The 16,651-nt window shown below is 35.5% G+C and overlaps 1 protein-coding gene across 1 annotated transcript in view; it reads left to right on the top strand.

The window, feature by feature from the left end:
* Nucleotides 1-13,587, top strand: part of LOC126812792 (inositol 1,4,5-trisphosphate receptor type 1) — a 52,366-nt gene extending 38,779 nt beyond the window's left edge. The window contains exons 51-70 of the mRNA XM_050539102.2: nt 79-166; nt 643-771; nt 1,336-1,485; nt 1,737-1,838; nt 1,984-2,097; nt 2,795-2,830; nt 3,067-3,135; nt 3,703-3,814; nt 4,068-4,186; nt 4,557-4,726; nt 5,860-5,949; nt 7,287-7,442; nt 7,663-7,750; nt 8,286-8,409; nt 8,915-9,090; nt 9,745-9,897; nt 11,281-11,358; nt 12,016-12,135; nt 12,412-12,546; nt 13,042-13,587. Coding sequence (XP_050395059.2) covers nt 79-166; nt 643-771; nt 1,336-1,485; nt 1,737-1,838; nt 1,984-2,097; nt 2,795-2,830; nt 3,067-3,135; nt 3,703-3,814; nt 4,068-4,186; nt 4,557-4,726; nt 5,860-5,949; nt 7,287-7,442; nt 7,663-7,750; nt 8,286-8,409; nt 8,915-9,090; nt 9,745-9,897; nt 11,281-11,358; nt 12,016-12,135; nt 12,412-12,546; nt 13,042-13,116 — 2,284 coding nt within the window. The 3' untranslated portion in view covers nt 13,117-13,587. The remainder of the gene's footprint in view (nt 1-78; nt 167-642; nt 772-1,335; nt 1,486-1,736; nt 1,839-1,983; nt 2,098-2,794; nt 2,831-3,066; nt 3,136-3,702; nt 3,815-4,067; nt 4,187-4,556; nt 4,727-5,859; nt 5,950-7,286; nt 7,443-7,662; nt 7,751-8,285; nt 8,410-8,914; nt 9,091-9,744; nt 9,898-11,280; nt 11,359-12,015; nt 12,136-12,411; nt 12,547-13,041) is intronic.
* The last annotated feature ends 3,064 nt before the right edge of the window (nt 13,588-16,651 follow it).

The following is a 16,651-nucleotide window of genomic DNA, read 5'->3' as shown; positions in this document are numbered from 1 at the left end:
AAGCTTGATGGATGTATTAGATAATAGCCTACTCCCACAATTAACATGATAATCGATCAAATTTAATATATATTACAGACGTTTGTTAAATGCTCAACATCAGGCTAAAATTGAAGAAACAATAAATCAAGCTAGAGCTCTTCAAAAAACCATGAAAGGAAGAGCGGTAAGTAGAAGTCTATTATTTGAAAGGGGTCAAATCGACAATTATTTTACCACCCGTTAGTACCCCTTTATGTTTTATTATAAAAAGTGTAATTATAGAGAATACTAGTAAGTGTTGGGGGGGGGGGGAGGCAGCTCAAATAAACAAGACAAACCTAACCTACGGAAATAATACAATATACAACAACCAGACAGCTCAAACAACAAACGTATATAGTGAATGAATCGGTCGAGGTTGGGGGGTAGCCGTAAGCGTCCACTGCACTGTACAGTCCCTTGTCTGGGCCTCAAAATTAAAAACAAATTAACAATGAGGGAAGCAACGCTAATCTTTGTCGGAAGATATGTTGACGCTATTGTAACTTAGGTATTTATATTATTTGATAAACAATTTTTGTAGAACTTTAAAGTTGTAGAAATGAATGTGCTAATGTATTCGCGGACCATTAACCGAATTAATTTTTTTTATTTCTACAGTTATTAATAGAAGAAGATGCTAGTGCTATGTTAATGCCAGATGACCTAGAGTTTAAAGATGATGCATATATAGAACTGATGTTAAGAATGATGGGTTTGATGTGTGATAATCAGTACACAGGATTACAGGTAAACTACTTACTTCTAGGGCTAGATTCAGGGGAGGATGGCGTTAACCATATTAATCGTTAAAATATTTTAACACCTCTCTTCACCACAAAAATATTAGCGCATCAACCTACTGAACTTCAAATTGTTTTTTTTTTGTCAGGGATGTTGTCTTTTATAAAGTCTATACCTTCCTAATATGAAAGTATCTTATTTGTTAGCTCGTTTATTATCTAATCATGTACTGATGTATTACTTTTGGAAATATGGATATATCGGTGAATTAGAGCTAAATCGCCATGACGATATGAATGAACTAAGAAATCGACGATATTATAATTAATATTAAAGTACAACCTAATGCGCCAACCTATAGAGAACTGGTATTGGATGCTCGGGAAAATGTTCTATCACTAACTCGGGAAATGCTGTAGACATGGATTTTGGTATTTAGGCCTACTAGAAACTAAAGTCGGAGCAACGCCCACCAGTCGTTGGAAAGCTTGAAGTTAATGAAAATCAATGTTTTTAGCATGGAAAGTTTATAATTATACATCAGGTGTTTAAGTTTATTTTGATTTACAGAATTATTTAAGAGAGCAGCCAGATAATATCAAATCCGTCAATGTAGTAGCAGAAGTCACTAAGTTTCTTAGTTTACTGTATAACAACATTGATGACGTCAGTATTCCACTTATTACAGAAGTTTTTGATACATTGGTAGAATTTACGTCGGTAAGTTCGCTTTGTAAATTAAGTTTTATTTAAATTAACATTAACATTATTAAAATTATCTGAACTCAGTTTAAGAAAAAATATAAAATTTTAGTCTGCGTTTTGAATTAACTCTTTGCGCGACATAAATAATCCATATGGTTAAGATTTTTTAAATGGATTGATTCCTTGTACTTTAATGTGGCAAGATGTTTAAATTTGAATACCCCGTCAGATGACCATTTAAGCTAACTGATGTTTTTATTTTTCAGGGTAATTTCGCTAATCAGGCTGTAGTGTTCGATAATAAAATCTGTGATTATATATCACATATTCTAAAGCTGGATACTTATAAAGGTTGCACTTTAGAACAGGTAAACGAAACATCCAAATTTGAAATATTAAAACACAAAATTAGCGAATTCAGAATTTATTGACAGTTCATAACGCATAAACGCCATAGGATTAGACAAGAGTTTAATGAATTATTCTATGTGTGTTTTCTTTTTAATCCGATAGGTTTACACATTAAAGCAGTCAATAGTCACATTACTACGTTCGCTTACAGAAGAAAATCCACCAGTTCTTGAAGAAGATGATGATGATGATGAAGCTGATGGCGATGATGTTGAAGTGAGTTTTTCTTTAACGTTAATGGCGCTGTTCGGTTTGCCTAGTATAAGACAGAGAGAGAGAGAGAGAGAGAGAGAGAGAGAGGGGGGTGGGGGTAACGTAATTATGTTCATAAAATCTGAACGGCATATTCGTTCAAAGTTATTTTTAACGTGTATATCCACGTGTACACTTGATCTCTGTTTTTCGTCCAGTTCGACCGACCCTCTGTCCTGCACTACAAGGGAAAGAACTCTGTAAAAATCCCTAGGTACTTTTGAGAGAGAGAGAGAAAGAGAGAGAGAGAGACACACACACACACATACACACACACTCCCACACACACAAACTAGGTCATTTCGGGACTAACACATGGTTCAATTTTATTTCAATAATTCGCTTGAGCGTAGGGGTCTTTAGCAGTGGGTCTTTAGCATTTGCCCCCGCCTAGTAAAACAGCCGTACATTTTGTGCAATGAATTAAGGAAAATGGTCACTTTAAATTGACAGGTCACGGTTTTTAGGTGTCAGTCATTGTAGAAAATTCTGCCTAAGATCTGAAATCTGATGTGGCTAAATGTAAACCCCATCTAGGTGTTTATATACCTGATGTGTCTAGATGTTAACATTACCCACGTGATAATTTGCCTAGATGTAAACCTCACCTATGATTTTATATATTTATATATTTAAATACTGAACCTTCAACATATTTCAGAGACCATCTAAACGCTTAAAAGAAAAGACGTCTTCGGTAAGTGTCGAATACTATCTACTTGAAAAATATTTTTTAAGTTTTAGCCTGTAATGAAATCGCATTTAACGTGTCGCAAATTGTCCCTTTCATTTTCTTTGTTTGCAAAATACCAGCAGTACCATCTCGAAATGATTATCAGCCCTTTAACCATTCGTAATATAGTGTTACCAGATGGTGCTGTTTTTAATAATCTTTGTCAGTTCAAAATATAATATTGTCACTTTGCTTTACAGGAAGTTTTTGAATATTTAGAAAAATCAGTTCTTACATATTGCATGGTGAAAGCTTACCAAGATCTGTTGGTATGTTATAATTAAAAATTGTAAAAACAAAATCATTTTTAAAAACATTATCAGAAGGGTAGTACTGTTTCCTTGCCAAACTAATAACCCGAACTACACGCCAATTTGTTATGATGTATGTCACACACCATCCATCCCAGAATCGTGTTATTCATTCGACTTATAACATAATGTGGCTGACAGTATTGGCCCCACACCTTTAATTTGCCGAGGCCGTCATTATTATTTATGTCGAATGAAAAGCTATGTGTTAGGAGCATTCTGGTTAAATCGATTGATTTAAAATGAGACCAGATTATTCTGATTTAAGAATCGGTAAACTGATACAATCAGGCGTTTAACCGGTAGTTCACAAATAATACTAACGCTTGACCACTACTGAGTATTTAAGGTTACGCACCGCCCGTTTTCTTTAGTTGAAAGCCTATTATTTTTATTAATCGTATTTCAGCCGGAATATTCAAATCTACCAGACCTCGATGATTATCTACACATTTCGTGGTCACACTCGACTATTCAAGAATATTGTTTGATTACATTTGAAATAATCTTGTCTTATTTTTGCAGTCACCGCAGAAAGAATACGGGGAAAATGCAAAATTGATAAGTTCCGTTGGTTTCAAATTCCATCATTTATTATGCCGTAGAATTGATCTCCGTGGAAACGAAGATCCAGAGGGTATGTGCATTTTACATTCTAATATTAGATGGATAATGGATGGAATACCGTCTAATTTTCCTGTTTCACCTCTATAACATATTATGAGATACATCTATATCAGATTTGGGTAAAAATTGAAAGTCGTATTCGGTAAACAGACTGATGTAATCCTATGACACTTTTCCAACTTTAATCAAAATATCACACTACACTAACCTAATCCATCACTTTCGCCAAAATTCAGTCCATGTTTTTAAATTTCATATACCAGAACTATATGAAGATGATCTTCTGCGAGCAGCATGGAAATATTTCTCTAATAGTACACTTTCTATTGAGATTATTAAAGATGACACGCTACAGAAGATTTACTTTACAGTTAAAGACAAGGTAATTCGTTTGGGCAATCCAAGTTCCCATATTTCTTTATGGTTTTCCGAACCCGTATCCAATCTCTACGATTGCTTCAATTATATGTCTCAAAGAATCACGGAATGTGGGTATATATATGTCTAGAAAACTGTTAATATGTGAAGCTGTTTTGGAATGAATGAATGAAATAGGGTTTAACCTCCTACTTTTCTGTACTAATGAAGACGGGTATGAAATGTGCGTTGAGGGAAAATTTGCATGGACCGTAATTGAATTCCTACTATCAAGGGTTCTTTTACGTGCACGCCAACGTGTGCATGGTGCCTCCGGTTTCATCCCATCTGAACGACAAGACACTGTAGCAAGCTGTTATATGAATATGTTTTAGAATGTACTTCGTGAAGAAAAGAAAGAAAAGTTCAAGTATGAAGTAGATCGTTCAAGTCCTAGTAACAAATTACGTGATTTCATGGAATGGTCCAGTGACATAATTGAAGACATTCGATACCAAAGAAAAATACATTCTAGTGTTATAGCCCGATTTCTTCTGAAGATATGGTAAGTAAATTAACTAAATGTCTCTTTCAAATTGACTGATTGTTGTATAAAATGTATATTTAAAATGGGGTTTAACGTCCCACTATTCTGCACCGATTAAGTCAGGCGTACGCCATGCAGTGTGCTAAGAGGGAAACATTGCCCGGACAATCTGATTAAAATACAGATCTATATTTCGTTTCGTTTTTTATACTTTCGATGACCTACACAGCCTACTACACTACATGAAGATCTGACTGGGTGTAGTGATAGGTCGCGTCAGACGTCATACGAGCGATTTTTGACCTATGACCTGTGCTCCACACACCAAAAGCTCGCTGTAACAGACCGTTTCATTGGCTACCCCCCCCCCCCCCCTCATCACCCAAAACACGTCAATAACAACAACTCTTCCAGATCCTGGTGTAGTAAAGACAAGTAAAACGAAATAAATTTTAAACTATAAAAAACGAAACGAAATCTGTGTTTTAATCAGATTTTTTTGCCCCGGCAGCGGCGCTACGTCATATTCTTATTTCGAATTCACGTCAACATGAACACACGGTTAAGGTTTCTTTTACATACAGTCAACGTGTACACAGGATCGTGTTTTTTCGTAACATCCGAACGACTACACCCAGTCCTTGTAAGATTAAGATATTACGTACTGCACCACTGACTGGGAAAACAACGCTGGAAATTCCCGGGAAATCTTTCGACCAACACCGGGATTGAATCCCGGGCCCCATGGTAAGTAATCCAACCTTACTCATTGAGCCAGCGTGGCTCCTGTATATTAGAAAGAAATAGAGACGTGGTTGTTTTGAAATGTATAATAATATGCTTTTTAAGTCACCCAGTCGAATTTTGCTTTAAATGAAGTTATCAAGTTTAGACCTAATAAATAGGTCACAATTCTATGGAATACAATTACCGCTTATTACTCAGTTCAATTACTAAATGCCGTTGAAACAATTTAGACCTAATATCTAGGATTATTCTGTAGTCCCGAAATGACCTAGTTTTTGTCGAGTGGACGTCAAACCTCATTTCTCCGTCTCTCTCTATGATTATTATGTTAAGTAAAGTGTGTATTGTAAGTGCATGTAGATTATTTAAAGAATATTCACTCTTTAAAATGTTATATTTTTCAGGCCATTGCTGAATCTGTTTGCCTTATTATTATCTGTTGCTATAGCTGCAATGATTTTAGGTACCTGGAAAGCTGATGCTTCTGGTGACGTGTAAGTTTTAGATCATATTTGGATTAATACTAATCCTCCACTGGTTAAATCTGATTAAAGTCTTAGACATATTATAGCGTGGTATCGAATTAACCGAGTTCGAGATATTGTAAACGATTGCATACTATTGTATACTATTTTCTAGTTTTGCTCACATTAAAATCTTAAAGTAGCTAAGTCCCTAATTCAATATCATCCAAAGTCTTCCACTATGAAAACACGAATTATTTGTAAGTTTAAATAAACAATGGTGTTGTGATCTTACCGGGAAAAGATGACTTCTGATATCCAATATTTAAGACAAAATAAAAATTTTACCATCGGTACACGAATCGTGTACCATAATGCGTTTTAGCGGCATTTGTAACAAGGGAATCGTAGAACGAGGCTAGACATATTCCACAAGTCATGTCAAACGATGACGCCATATTCTTACCTGGAGAGCATGCACAATAAATACTATCGGTGAAGATTAGAATAACCAGACGCTAGAGATTGCCATTCGATTGAGACATCTGGCGTATTTCGACGAACATAATTGATTTAAAATTAGTGTAAAAACGGAAATGATTGAATGTACATCAGTTTATATACATTCGTATCACATTATTATATGCATTGCGACCCATTTGTGTCAATTTCTAGGTGCCAAATATTATCGATGTTTATATCCCAAAGATCTTGGTTTATTTCGATATTTGACGTCAAGAGCCTGAATTATGGCCCCTGGTTATATGCAAAATCGCTTTTTTTAGCTTGATCTCTTGCAAAATGTGAACGTACTTTGTATGGCAACCGCTTGTAGATCTGATACTTGATTTGTTCGCAGAGATGGACATCTCCTTTCGCAAAAAACATTTCATGATAAGGCCAGTTTTGAGATATAATTTAATATAAGAGAGCCGTTTTTAACGTTCGATAAATTTTGTGACCCCTGTCATATGAAATAAAGGGCCACTTTCAAGAATATGCGTATCATATGGGACCACCGATTAAATATTATTACGCGTTAGCGTTATAGGCTTAAGAGCCCCTGGCCTTTATCTTCACACGATGGAGGTCATAGAACGATAAAACGGCCGATTATTTCATTCTTCTTTATGCCGTAAGAATAATGAATCAGGTGTATTTGTAGGCTTCATCCTTCCCATGTGCAATTTTCATCCATGCACCCAAGTTTCATTTTCCAATGTAAATGAAATAACATTAAGCCTGCGGTACTAACTTTATATTTCATTCATTTGGCTAATTAGTTTAATGCTCAATATTTTTTTCTGCTGCTGGAGGACGTATTATTGGTCCTTACAAGCTCTAATCTATGTTTTGGCTTGTTTTAGTGTTGTTCCAGATATAAGTGATTATCCACGTGTTAGAGAAGCTACGTATATTCTTGGTGGTATACATAACTTGACATCACTGCTCATGTTGATTAGTTATCTTCTGTCAAATCATCCAAAATTACCTCGATGGAAAAATATCAAATCAGCCTTAAGGTAGATATAATTATTACTATATAATAGACACAAAACTGTACTATAATGAATTTATAAAATGTCATTTAAAGCTAGATTCCTTTAAATCTAAATAGAATGATCTTGAATTTACTGAATGTGGTCTCATAAAGACATTTAAATTAAAAGAGTATTTAAGGCATGTGAACCATAAGCGGAATAAATCTGTTATCGTCTAAAATGTAGACTTATTTCATTCTAGAGGACCTAAGTATATGAACATGGAAGGAAAGAAACCAGAAAAACAGCGCCATGTTAATCTGTTTAGTTTTAAAACGTTCTATTATGTGGTGAGTTCGTCTAGATTAGCCGGAAATACATTGAATTAACTCGCTTGAGCACGGGGTCTTCATGCGTAGGAAGAAATACATTCAATCATTCGCTGGCGCAAAGGGGTGTTAAGGCGTTGGGGGAATCAGGGGTAATAGTCCGGTCGCCAACGATTATTTGAAATGGGGGCCGTCTTTGGCGCCATCTTGAATTTCTCAAAACGTTCAAAGGGGACCGAGATTCACCCGGAAGATTCTGAAAGAGGACACCATAGGCTACTAAAATCATACAATTTCCAGGTTCAGCCATAGTTCTGCCGGACTATAACTGAAAGAAACCTACATTGATATGCTGGAGTAAAAAAAACGAAAGAAACTCGTGACTTGCATAGATAAATTGTTTGATGATAATGAGGAGTGCACGCGTTTGGCTACTCTACAGATGAAATAAAAGTCGTGCACTTGCTCTATTAAACCGTGATTAAATAGCGAAATTATAATTTAGTATGATACGTATTACATTGGTTTAGAGATATTTGTGTTTATATTTTTTCAGATGTTTCTAGCATTCTCATTTGCTGGAACATTTTATCATGGTTATTTCTTCTCCTTCCATCTACTACATATGGCTAAGTTAAATCAGTTGTTAATTAGAGTAATCCAGGCTGTGACTAGAAATGGTACGTGTAATTTTTGTTATATTTCCGTAACACTTGGTCCTATTGCTGCTGTGTATGTTCAGTCAGATATTTTACTTACAAATAAACAAGTGATATTTAATTAGTAGAGAAAGGGTTATTTACAAAATTTAAGCAATGCTTCCGGTATCTGCAGCGACTATCATCGTGTAAACACCTTATTGACAAAAACTCATTTTGTTGTTTATGTCAACAACGTGCACGTCGTCTATTAGTCTTGAACAATAATGGATTTATTTCTCATTCAATTTCTGAAAATTCGTTTTCAATTCTTAAATATAACTTAAAAGTATAGTGATCTAAACAATTTACCACCCCACCCTTCCCACCTCCCAACCCACCACCCCTGCACCCATCTTAAGCTTAAATTAATGTTCGTGGATAAAATGGAAAGCAATCGTGTATGGTCTGAAAGTCTGGAGTATTTTGCCTTGGTTTTGAAACAGTATCACAGTTATAATACATTGATTTATTTCTTCTATTACAGGACTGTCGTTAATATCGGTAGGATTGTTGGGTCTAGCTGTTCTCTATATTCATTCTTTATTTGCCTTTGCGTTTTTCCGTGATTATTTGGATCAGAATGAAGGTCGTCAGTGTAATACAATGTTCCAATGTTTTGTAACTGTTATACATCATGGTCTAGCAGAAGGAATGTACACGGTGAGTAGTCCGAGAATTACCAGAATTCGGTATAAACGACTTAAGGCCCGAATTATTAATCCAGGGGTCCCAGGGTTCAACCCCGGTGTTGGCTCAGAAGGATTTTTCAACCAGGTTTCCCCTTTGTCGGTGGTGTTAGACAGGGTGCCTTGCAAGGAACCGAGTCTAGTCGTTCGAGCAGAACAAAAAAAACCACGAAGTCCCTCGTCCAAGTTGATGTGCACGTCAAAGAACACTTTGACAAAGAGTAGGCCGCTTTTTTTACTCACAGCACAGTGCATGGCGTAAGCCCATGGTAATTAGCCCTGTTTATGCAAAAAAGTATGATTACCCTATACAATATTGGAAACATTTATATAATCTAATTTACCGGAAATTACCTGAATCAATCGAGGAATGCCGGTTGCAGTATAACACAATATAGTAGTACTAGATGATCCCAAGCCCACCCAGCCCCAACCATATACCCATCAGTTTAGAAATAAATCAATGGAACCGAAATTTAAAAGTAAAAATTGTTGATGACCCAAATCTGATAGATCAACAGTGTACACATTTGAGTTCAGATTGTTATACTTCCATAACCAAAAATTGTATTTTCTAATATGGTCATTACTTAAGGTTTAACCATATCATTTGCTTGGTTTTATTCAGACATTTGAGCAGCAGTTAACAAATAAAACATTTGCTCAAACAGCAGCCGTGGCAGCCTTTGACGTCATCTTCTTCATTATCATTACGACCATTGGATTAAACATTATATTTGGTATCATCGTGGATACCTTTTCTGAGTTGAGAGATTCCAAGGTAAGTATATATTGTATTTTGGATGAACTTGTGTTTTTAGTTTATATATTGTTCTGTACTGAAATACAAAAATTACAGGCCTGTCTCTAACTTAGGTTTTATTTCTAAAATATTGGAGAAACGTATTGCTTCTCAGATAAAGGCCCATCCAGATGATAACTGTTTGTATGAACCAGTTCAAAGTGCTTATAAACAATTTCACAGTACCGAAACAGTTTTAACCCGGGTTTCAAGTGATATTTTAATGGAAATTGATAATAGAAAATGTACATTTTTAATTTTATTAAATCTGCTGCTTTCGACACGCTGGACCCTTCCATTCTTCTACGTAGACTTCAATTTAAATTCGGTATTTGTGGCTGTGCATTAAATCTTTTAGAAAGCTATCTTGTGGGTAGAAAACAGTGTATTTTAGTTAATTGCAAATTGTCGTCTGAATCCGTTTTGTCATCTGGGGTTCCCCAAGGTTCTGTACTTAATCCGATTTTATTTACCCTCTATACGTCACCATTAGGTGATATTGTCAGAAAATATGGTCTCAGCTTTCATTTGTTTGCCGATGATACTCAATTATATATTTCATTTACACCTAATTGTCCATCTTCTTTCAATTTATCAAAACTGCAACTTGAGAACTATATTAGTGAAATTAGAAAATGGATGTCAAAGAACTTTCTAAAATTGAATGATGATAAAACCGAATATTTGTTATTCGGCTCAAGGCGTCAATTAAGTAAATTTGCACATGATAACCAGCCTGTTGTAGTTGGTAATTGTGATATATTTTCATCTTATTCTGCTCGTAATATTGGCGCAATCTTTGATTGTTTTATGCTTATGAGAGCTCAAGTAAATAATATTTGTAAATTGTGCTATTTTTATATCAGAAATGTAGGTAAAATACGTAAATGTGTAACTGTAGAGGCCACTAAGTCACTTGTTAATTCTCTGGTCACTTCTCGATTAGATAACTTTAATTCACTTTTAGTTGGTTTACCTTTAAAGCTTATAGATAAAGTACAAAAAGTACATAATACTACGTTCAAAGATAAGGGGCATTAATGTGGGACTTGGTAATGGTTATTTTCAAATATATTTACGCCGTATTATTATTCAGTATACATTATAGCGAACCTTTTCAAATGGCATTCCATCAACACCGTATCATTAGATTAGTTTTTAAAATGTTATGTCTTGGATAATTTTTAATTTTCGTGAAAGGTTTTTTTTTTGTCGTTCAGAAATAAAATGCAGGATCAGGAATCATTCAAGGTGATCGGTAAACTGTTAATCAAGTATTGAAAGAAAATGTTCATGTTCAGCTTTCTGATAATTGTGTTTAGAAAATACAACTGTTTACACTACAACAATATTATATTTCAGTGGCAAATTGATAACGATATGAAATCCAGTTGCTTTATTTGTAGTAGAGAAAATTATGATTTTGAGAGACAAGGCAATGTAAGTAATTGATTCTCTCGGTTTCTGTTAATTATTTTCAGACGGCAAAATAAAGTGAACATTTAATTGATACTATAGATTATATCATTACCTATTTTTAATGGTCAGCTCTTTATCAAAATCTAGCATAATGCATTTTCATGTTAAATGAGCTGATTCTCATTGGTCAAAACAAAGTATTGAATGTTGGTCCTCTGTGTTATCTTAATTAGTGATTGGGTAAGCACTAAATAATTGTTTGTTTTGTCGCGAATGATTCAATAAATGGGGTTTAGCGTCTACTAGACATAAACACGGTCATTTCGGGAGTAGCACATGGTACAATTTTATTTAAATAATTCGCTTGCGTGAAGGGGTCTTTAACAGTAGGAGGAAACCGGGGGGCCGGAGAAAACATATGGTACATTTTTATTTCAATGATTCTCCTGTACTGGGGGGTGGGGGCATAGGGCCCGGTACAAAAAACACGTACAACCTTGGGATCAAAGCCACGCCAGTTGATTCAATGACAAACCTTATGACACAAAGCGTACACGTAGACCGCGCGACCACCCAATTAACAATTAAGAAGAATCAGTAAGAAATATGATTCATTGTGCTTTCCATGATAAACCTGTTGATTATTTCCAGTGTTTATCTGAATAAATTTTATTTTAGGGGTTTGAACATCATGTTAAGAAAGAGCACAACCAATGGTCCTATTTATTCTTCTTTATACATCTAGAGGATACTCAGCCTAATGACTATTCAGCTCTAGAACTATTTGTTAATAATCGGGTAAGATTTTATTTTTATTTGACTTGTACGAACGAGACTACTCTTCTTAAAGGCGCATTTATAACCGGTAGTAAAACGCTATGTAGTCTCGATATCCAAGTTCTTATTTCCTGTGGTCAGATATCTTGGAAATTTAGCAAATCAGGTGAAATTATCTAAGGAAGGAGCTATACGATACAGAATCTAAAAGATACCACTCCTGAGAGTTAACGAGCTTAGATTATTGGGCGAGACGCATTGAGATTATTCTCCTTATTAAATTATTTTCTTTCACAGCGTTTAAGAAAACGTTTAGATTTCTTCCCATTAAATCGGGCGTTGAGTCTGCAGTATGAAGAAGATAAACATACGAAAAAACTTGAAAGTTTGAAGAATCAGGTGGATTATCTTGTATATAAACTGAAAACCACGGTGAGTTAAACATTGAGAATATAATAATTCTTTGCTAGTAAACATTCCAACAAAATCAAACTTAAAATTAGACAGATTTCATTTGCTTTCGGGATTGAATTATGAGCTTCTTCAGTGTTTAGGGAGGCATACCAATTTTTGCAACAATGCTAATGCTAATTAGAATTATATATTGAACTAACAACTTCTTAAGGGACAATATTGGTGTCAGTCATTATCACATATGTGATAGAACTGGGTTAACACGTTCCAAGTATAATTTTAACACAGAGATCATTGCTATGATAGATGTGTAATGAAGGTTTCTACAAAAGGAAGTGACGAACATAAAAAGAAAACATGAGTTATCCTTCTATATAACTAACTAAGTGACGAGTAATAACAGATACACGGGCGAATTTCTGCTCACTAATAATTCCTTCACGAGACCGGGTTCATCTATTTTGAAGATAAAAGTTTGTAATTAACTTGTTTAATTGCTATTTCAATTTCCAGGCAGCCGAGAAGGGAAGAAAGTTAGAAAAACAAAGACAAAGAGAGTGGGAACAAAAACATGTGAAACGAGAGTAATAAGAAATTGATTATTAGAATTGTTTTTCTATCCAAGATTTACTTGGTATTGGAGTCAAATGTTGCTGTTTGGGCAGAGAGTTATCACTCGTTATTCAATTTTAAAGTTTATTTTGCTAATGTGGTTTCAGAAAAGACTAACGCTTGATTGTGTATAGGTCTATGTGGCAATACAAAGTCTAAACATAATTCTGGGTCCCGTACACAGTCCAAACATGATTCTGTGTCGCAATACACAGTGCAAACTTATATCACACGGGATTTTTATTTTTTGAAATTATTTTGTAAGTTTTAAGCATTATATAGGTACTATTTTGAGCATTTAGTGCCTTTAATATTAATCCAAACGTACAGTATACATGCCTTTTTTAAGTGCCTTTTTTTTAAAATTTGAACCCTATATTATTTTTATAAAATTTATTTTTATATTGTATTTAACATTCATTTTATTTTTTTAAATATACTACAAAACTAAAGCATAATATCTCTTAAAATGATCGTAGTTGTTTTGATTATGCCTGGAAACTTGACCTGATTTGGTTCACGGGCATACCCCCCCACCCCCCACCCCCACACACCCCACACACACCGACCATATAAATTTACGTCAGTATTGATGAAATCTCACAAAGATCTCAATTACATCCTCTATACAAATATAACGGTTTATGGTGAACAGAATGTTTAGTAGTGCGATTTGTTCACTGGAAGCGCGAACAGTAGCGGTAGTGGTTATTTTCTGTTAAAAAGAGTTTTTTCCCCTTTAACGATTTCAACGCAGCATATTGAACCTTATATTTCGGTACTCTATGTCATTTTTGTGTTCACCAGAGTAGGCCTATATGCTTTGATACAAAAAATTTAATAATGTACGTGACCATTTCGTCATGACACGGAATAGCACTACTGGTAGTCAAATTTCGACATAATCAGCCAAGCTCTGATCAATCGATTAAATAACACACAATGACGTAGCTTAAAAATTGTATTAGGTCACAGCCACATCCACTACTACAGAGCTGCAAATATTTGTTAGTCATGTTAAAGGGGCTAAATCGCTAAATTGACCCAAATGGGTCGCAACGCATATAATAATGTAATCTGATTGTATATGAACTGATTTACATTCAATTGTTTCCGTTTTGACTCTAATTTCAAATAAGTTAGGTCCAGCGAAATACGGCAAGGGTCTCAACCGAATAGAAATTTCTAGCGTCTGGTTATTCCAGATAAGATATGGCGTCGCCGTATGACTACGAAACAAGGGCCAAAGCTATTTTTAGTCTCTCTCTCCCTTTCCCTTTTACCCCCTTTTGCATGTCGATTTTTGTTGACTTTTTGGTGTAGAATCGAAAAAAAGGGTTTGAAAATACATTTTCTGCCAGGTTTTGGTGAATATTAATGATTTTGAGGCGGAAGGATACAAGAGTTGTGAGGTTGGTTACGTTGAAATGTAGGGCCAGAAATTGCATGTTTACTTGTCTCTACTTCCAGCTTGTGTATCTCAAGTTTTTCATGGTGAACCTCATACATGGTAACATGTTTATTTTGTCTTAAATTTTGGATATCAGGAGCCTACCTTTTCCCGGTAAGATAACAACACCCATGTTGATTTTAATTGACAAATAATTCGTGTTTTCAACGTGTAAGACTTTGGATGATATTGAGTTAGAGGCTTAGCTACTTCAAGTGGAATCAGGAGTTCTAGAAAGAGGAAACATTTCCAGTATCGTGCACGACACCCGTCATTATGTACAGTTTCCAGTCACTGCTTGTAGTGTTGTCTTGTGGTGCACTGTTAGGAAATATATGACGTAATATTTTTGTGCCTTTTTGGACCAGGAAGTGGTTCTGGTTGTTCTTCTTTTTGGACGCAACGCTCAATTCAAGTACGATCGACATGAAACTGGGCCCGTTTGTCCGTTGATGATGGTGTGTCGATTGATATAGCGTAACAATTCAAAGATGGCTGTGCTGAAGTCCTTCTCGGTTCCTAGTCCCTATCATCCAGAAAATATTCTACGAATATTAGTCTGGATGCGTTATCAACTATTTAGAATAATAGTTAATTGGATAGACTGACAAGTCTTTCACATTATCATGAACAAAGTCTAAGGGAGATAACTAGTCTTAAAACAAGATGTTGGCGCCCATGAAATTACTAAACGATTTCTGGCTTGTAAAATTAGCAATGAAGTATTTATGTTTGTTTTTTAATCCCTTACCACTGTAGTCGATGTTGATTTCCTGTGATGTTGAACTGGACAAATTATTATATACATAATATTACCAAGGTTGTGGACACTCTAGATCTCACAGTTTTTATCCGATTTTGATGAAACTTACAATGTATGTTTATAACCGTATCTTCTTGGATTATGGCCTCTGATTGTACGAAAACACAATTTTTAACTTGTGGGCACCCTAGAGATCACAATTTTTATTGATTGAAAAACCCGTCAAATATATCACAGTTACGCCATTACGACTGAGTACAAATTCAAGTTCAAAAGGTCGCTCCCCTTTACGCAAATGATGTAAAAGAATATATAATACCCAGGGCGACTATCCGATGTAAACTGTAATCGCGACTACAGTCTGAACCAGCACCCGAACGCAAATGGCCCGTACCATTGGCCCATGTCAGTTGTTTCGCCTGCTATATTTTCTACTATTTACTCATTCCTAAAACTATATTTTTGACGATGGGGATGAAGAAATGCTTTTAAGACATTATCTTACAACGCTGGCTCCATCCGGGTTGTCGTGGGCTTATATTCGAATAAGAAGATCTTAATCTGTCAAATTCATTAAGAAAACTGAATAAAGTTCAAAGTTGTTAATAAACCATACCCTAACCCCCATTCTCTAACTTCCGGGTGTTACCATGGACCCTGAAATGCTACGGTCCATGGTGTATATAACGCATTGGCAATCGGCAGTTTTATATTTTTCAGACAAATCTACACACGTATCATCCTTTTCAGGAATCCTTAAACTATTCCGACCGTGCTCTATCGCATGGTACGGTTGGGAGGTCACAATTTATTTCCGATATGTGCTTATCAGGCGCTGTATCATAAGGCCTGTCATTGAGTCAACTGGCGTGGTTTTGAATCCCCTGACAAGGAGTAGGGCCGCCTGTCCAATCTCGTGGGTTTTCTCCGGGTCCTCCGGTTTCCTCCCACTGCTAAGGACCCCTACGCGCAAGCGAATTTTTGAAATAAAATTAAACCATATGTTAATCCCGAAATGACCTAGTTTGTGTCGAGTGGACTTTAAACCCCATTTCTCCCTCTCTCTTTAGTTATGCCAAATGCCTTTTACGCAAAATGTGAAATATGAATAAAGTTTGTGGACCTTTCATAGGCCACAATTTAATAAAAAATTAAACTATGTGTTGAAGATCAAAAGTTCTTGGATGAGTTTCACTTTGGTACGCATGTGACCTTTTCCATTGTAGAGCTTTAGCCCCTGCAATAGAATGTAAGTGGGTAAGGCGCTGGCTCGCTAGCCTGGAGGTCGGGTGTTCGAT

This window comes from Patella vulgata, chromosome 1 (assembly GCF_932274485.2).
Source record: "Patella vulgata chromosome 1, xgPatVulg1.2, whole genome shotgun sequence".
NCBI classification, from domain to species: Eukaryota; Metazoa; Mollusca; class Gastropoda; family Patellidae; genus Patella; species Patella vulgata.
This window is presented reverse-complemented; position numbering and strand designations above follow the sequence as displayed.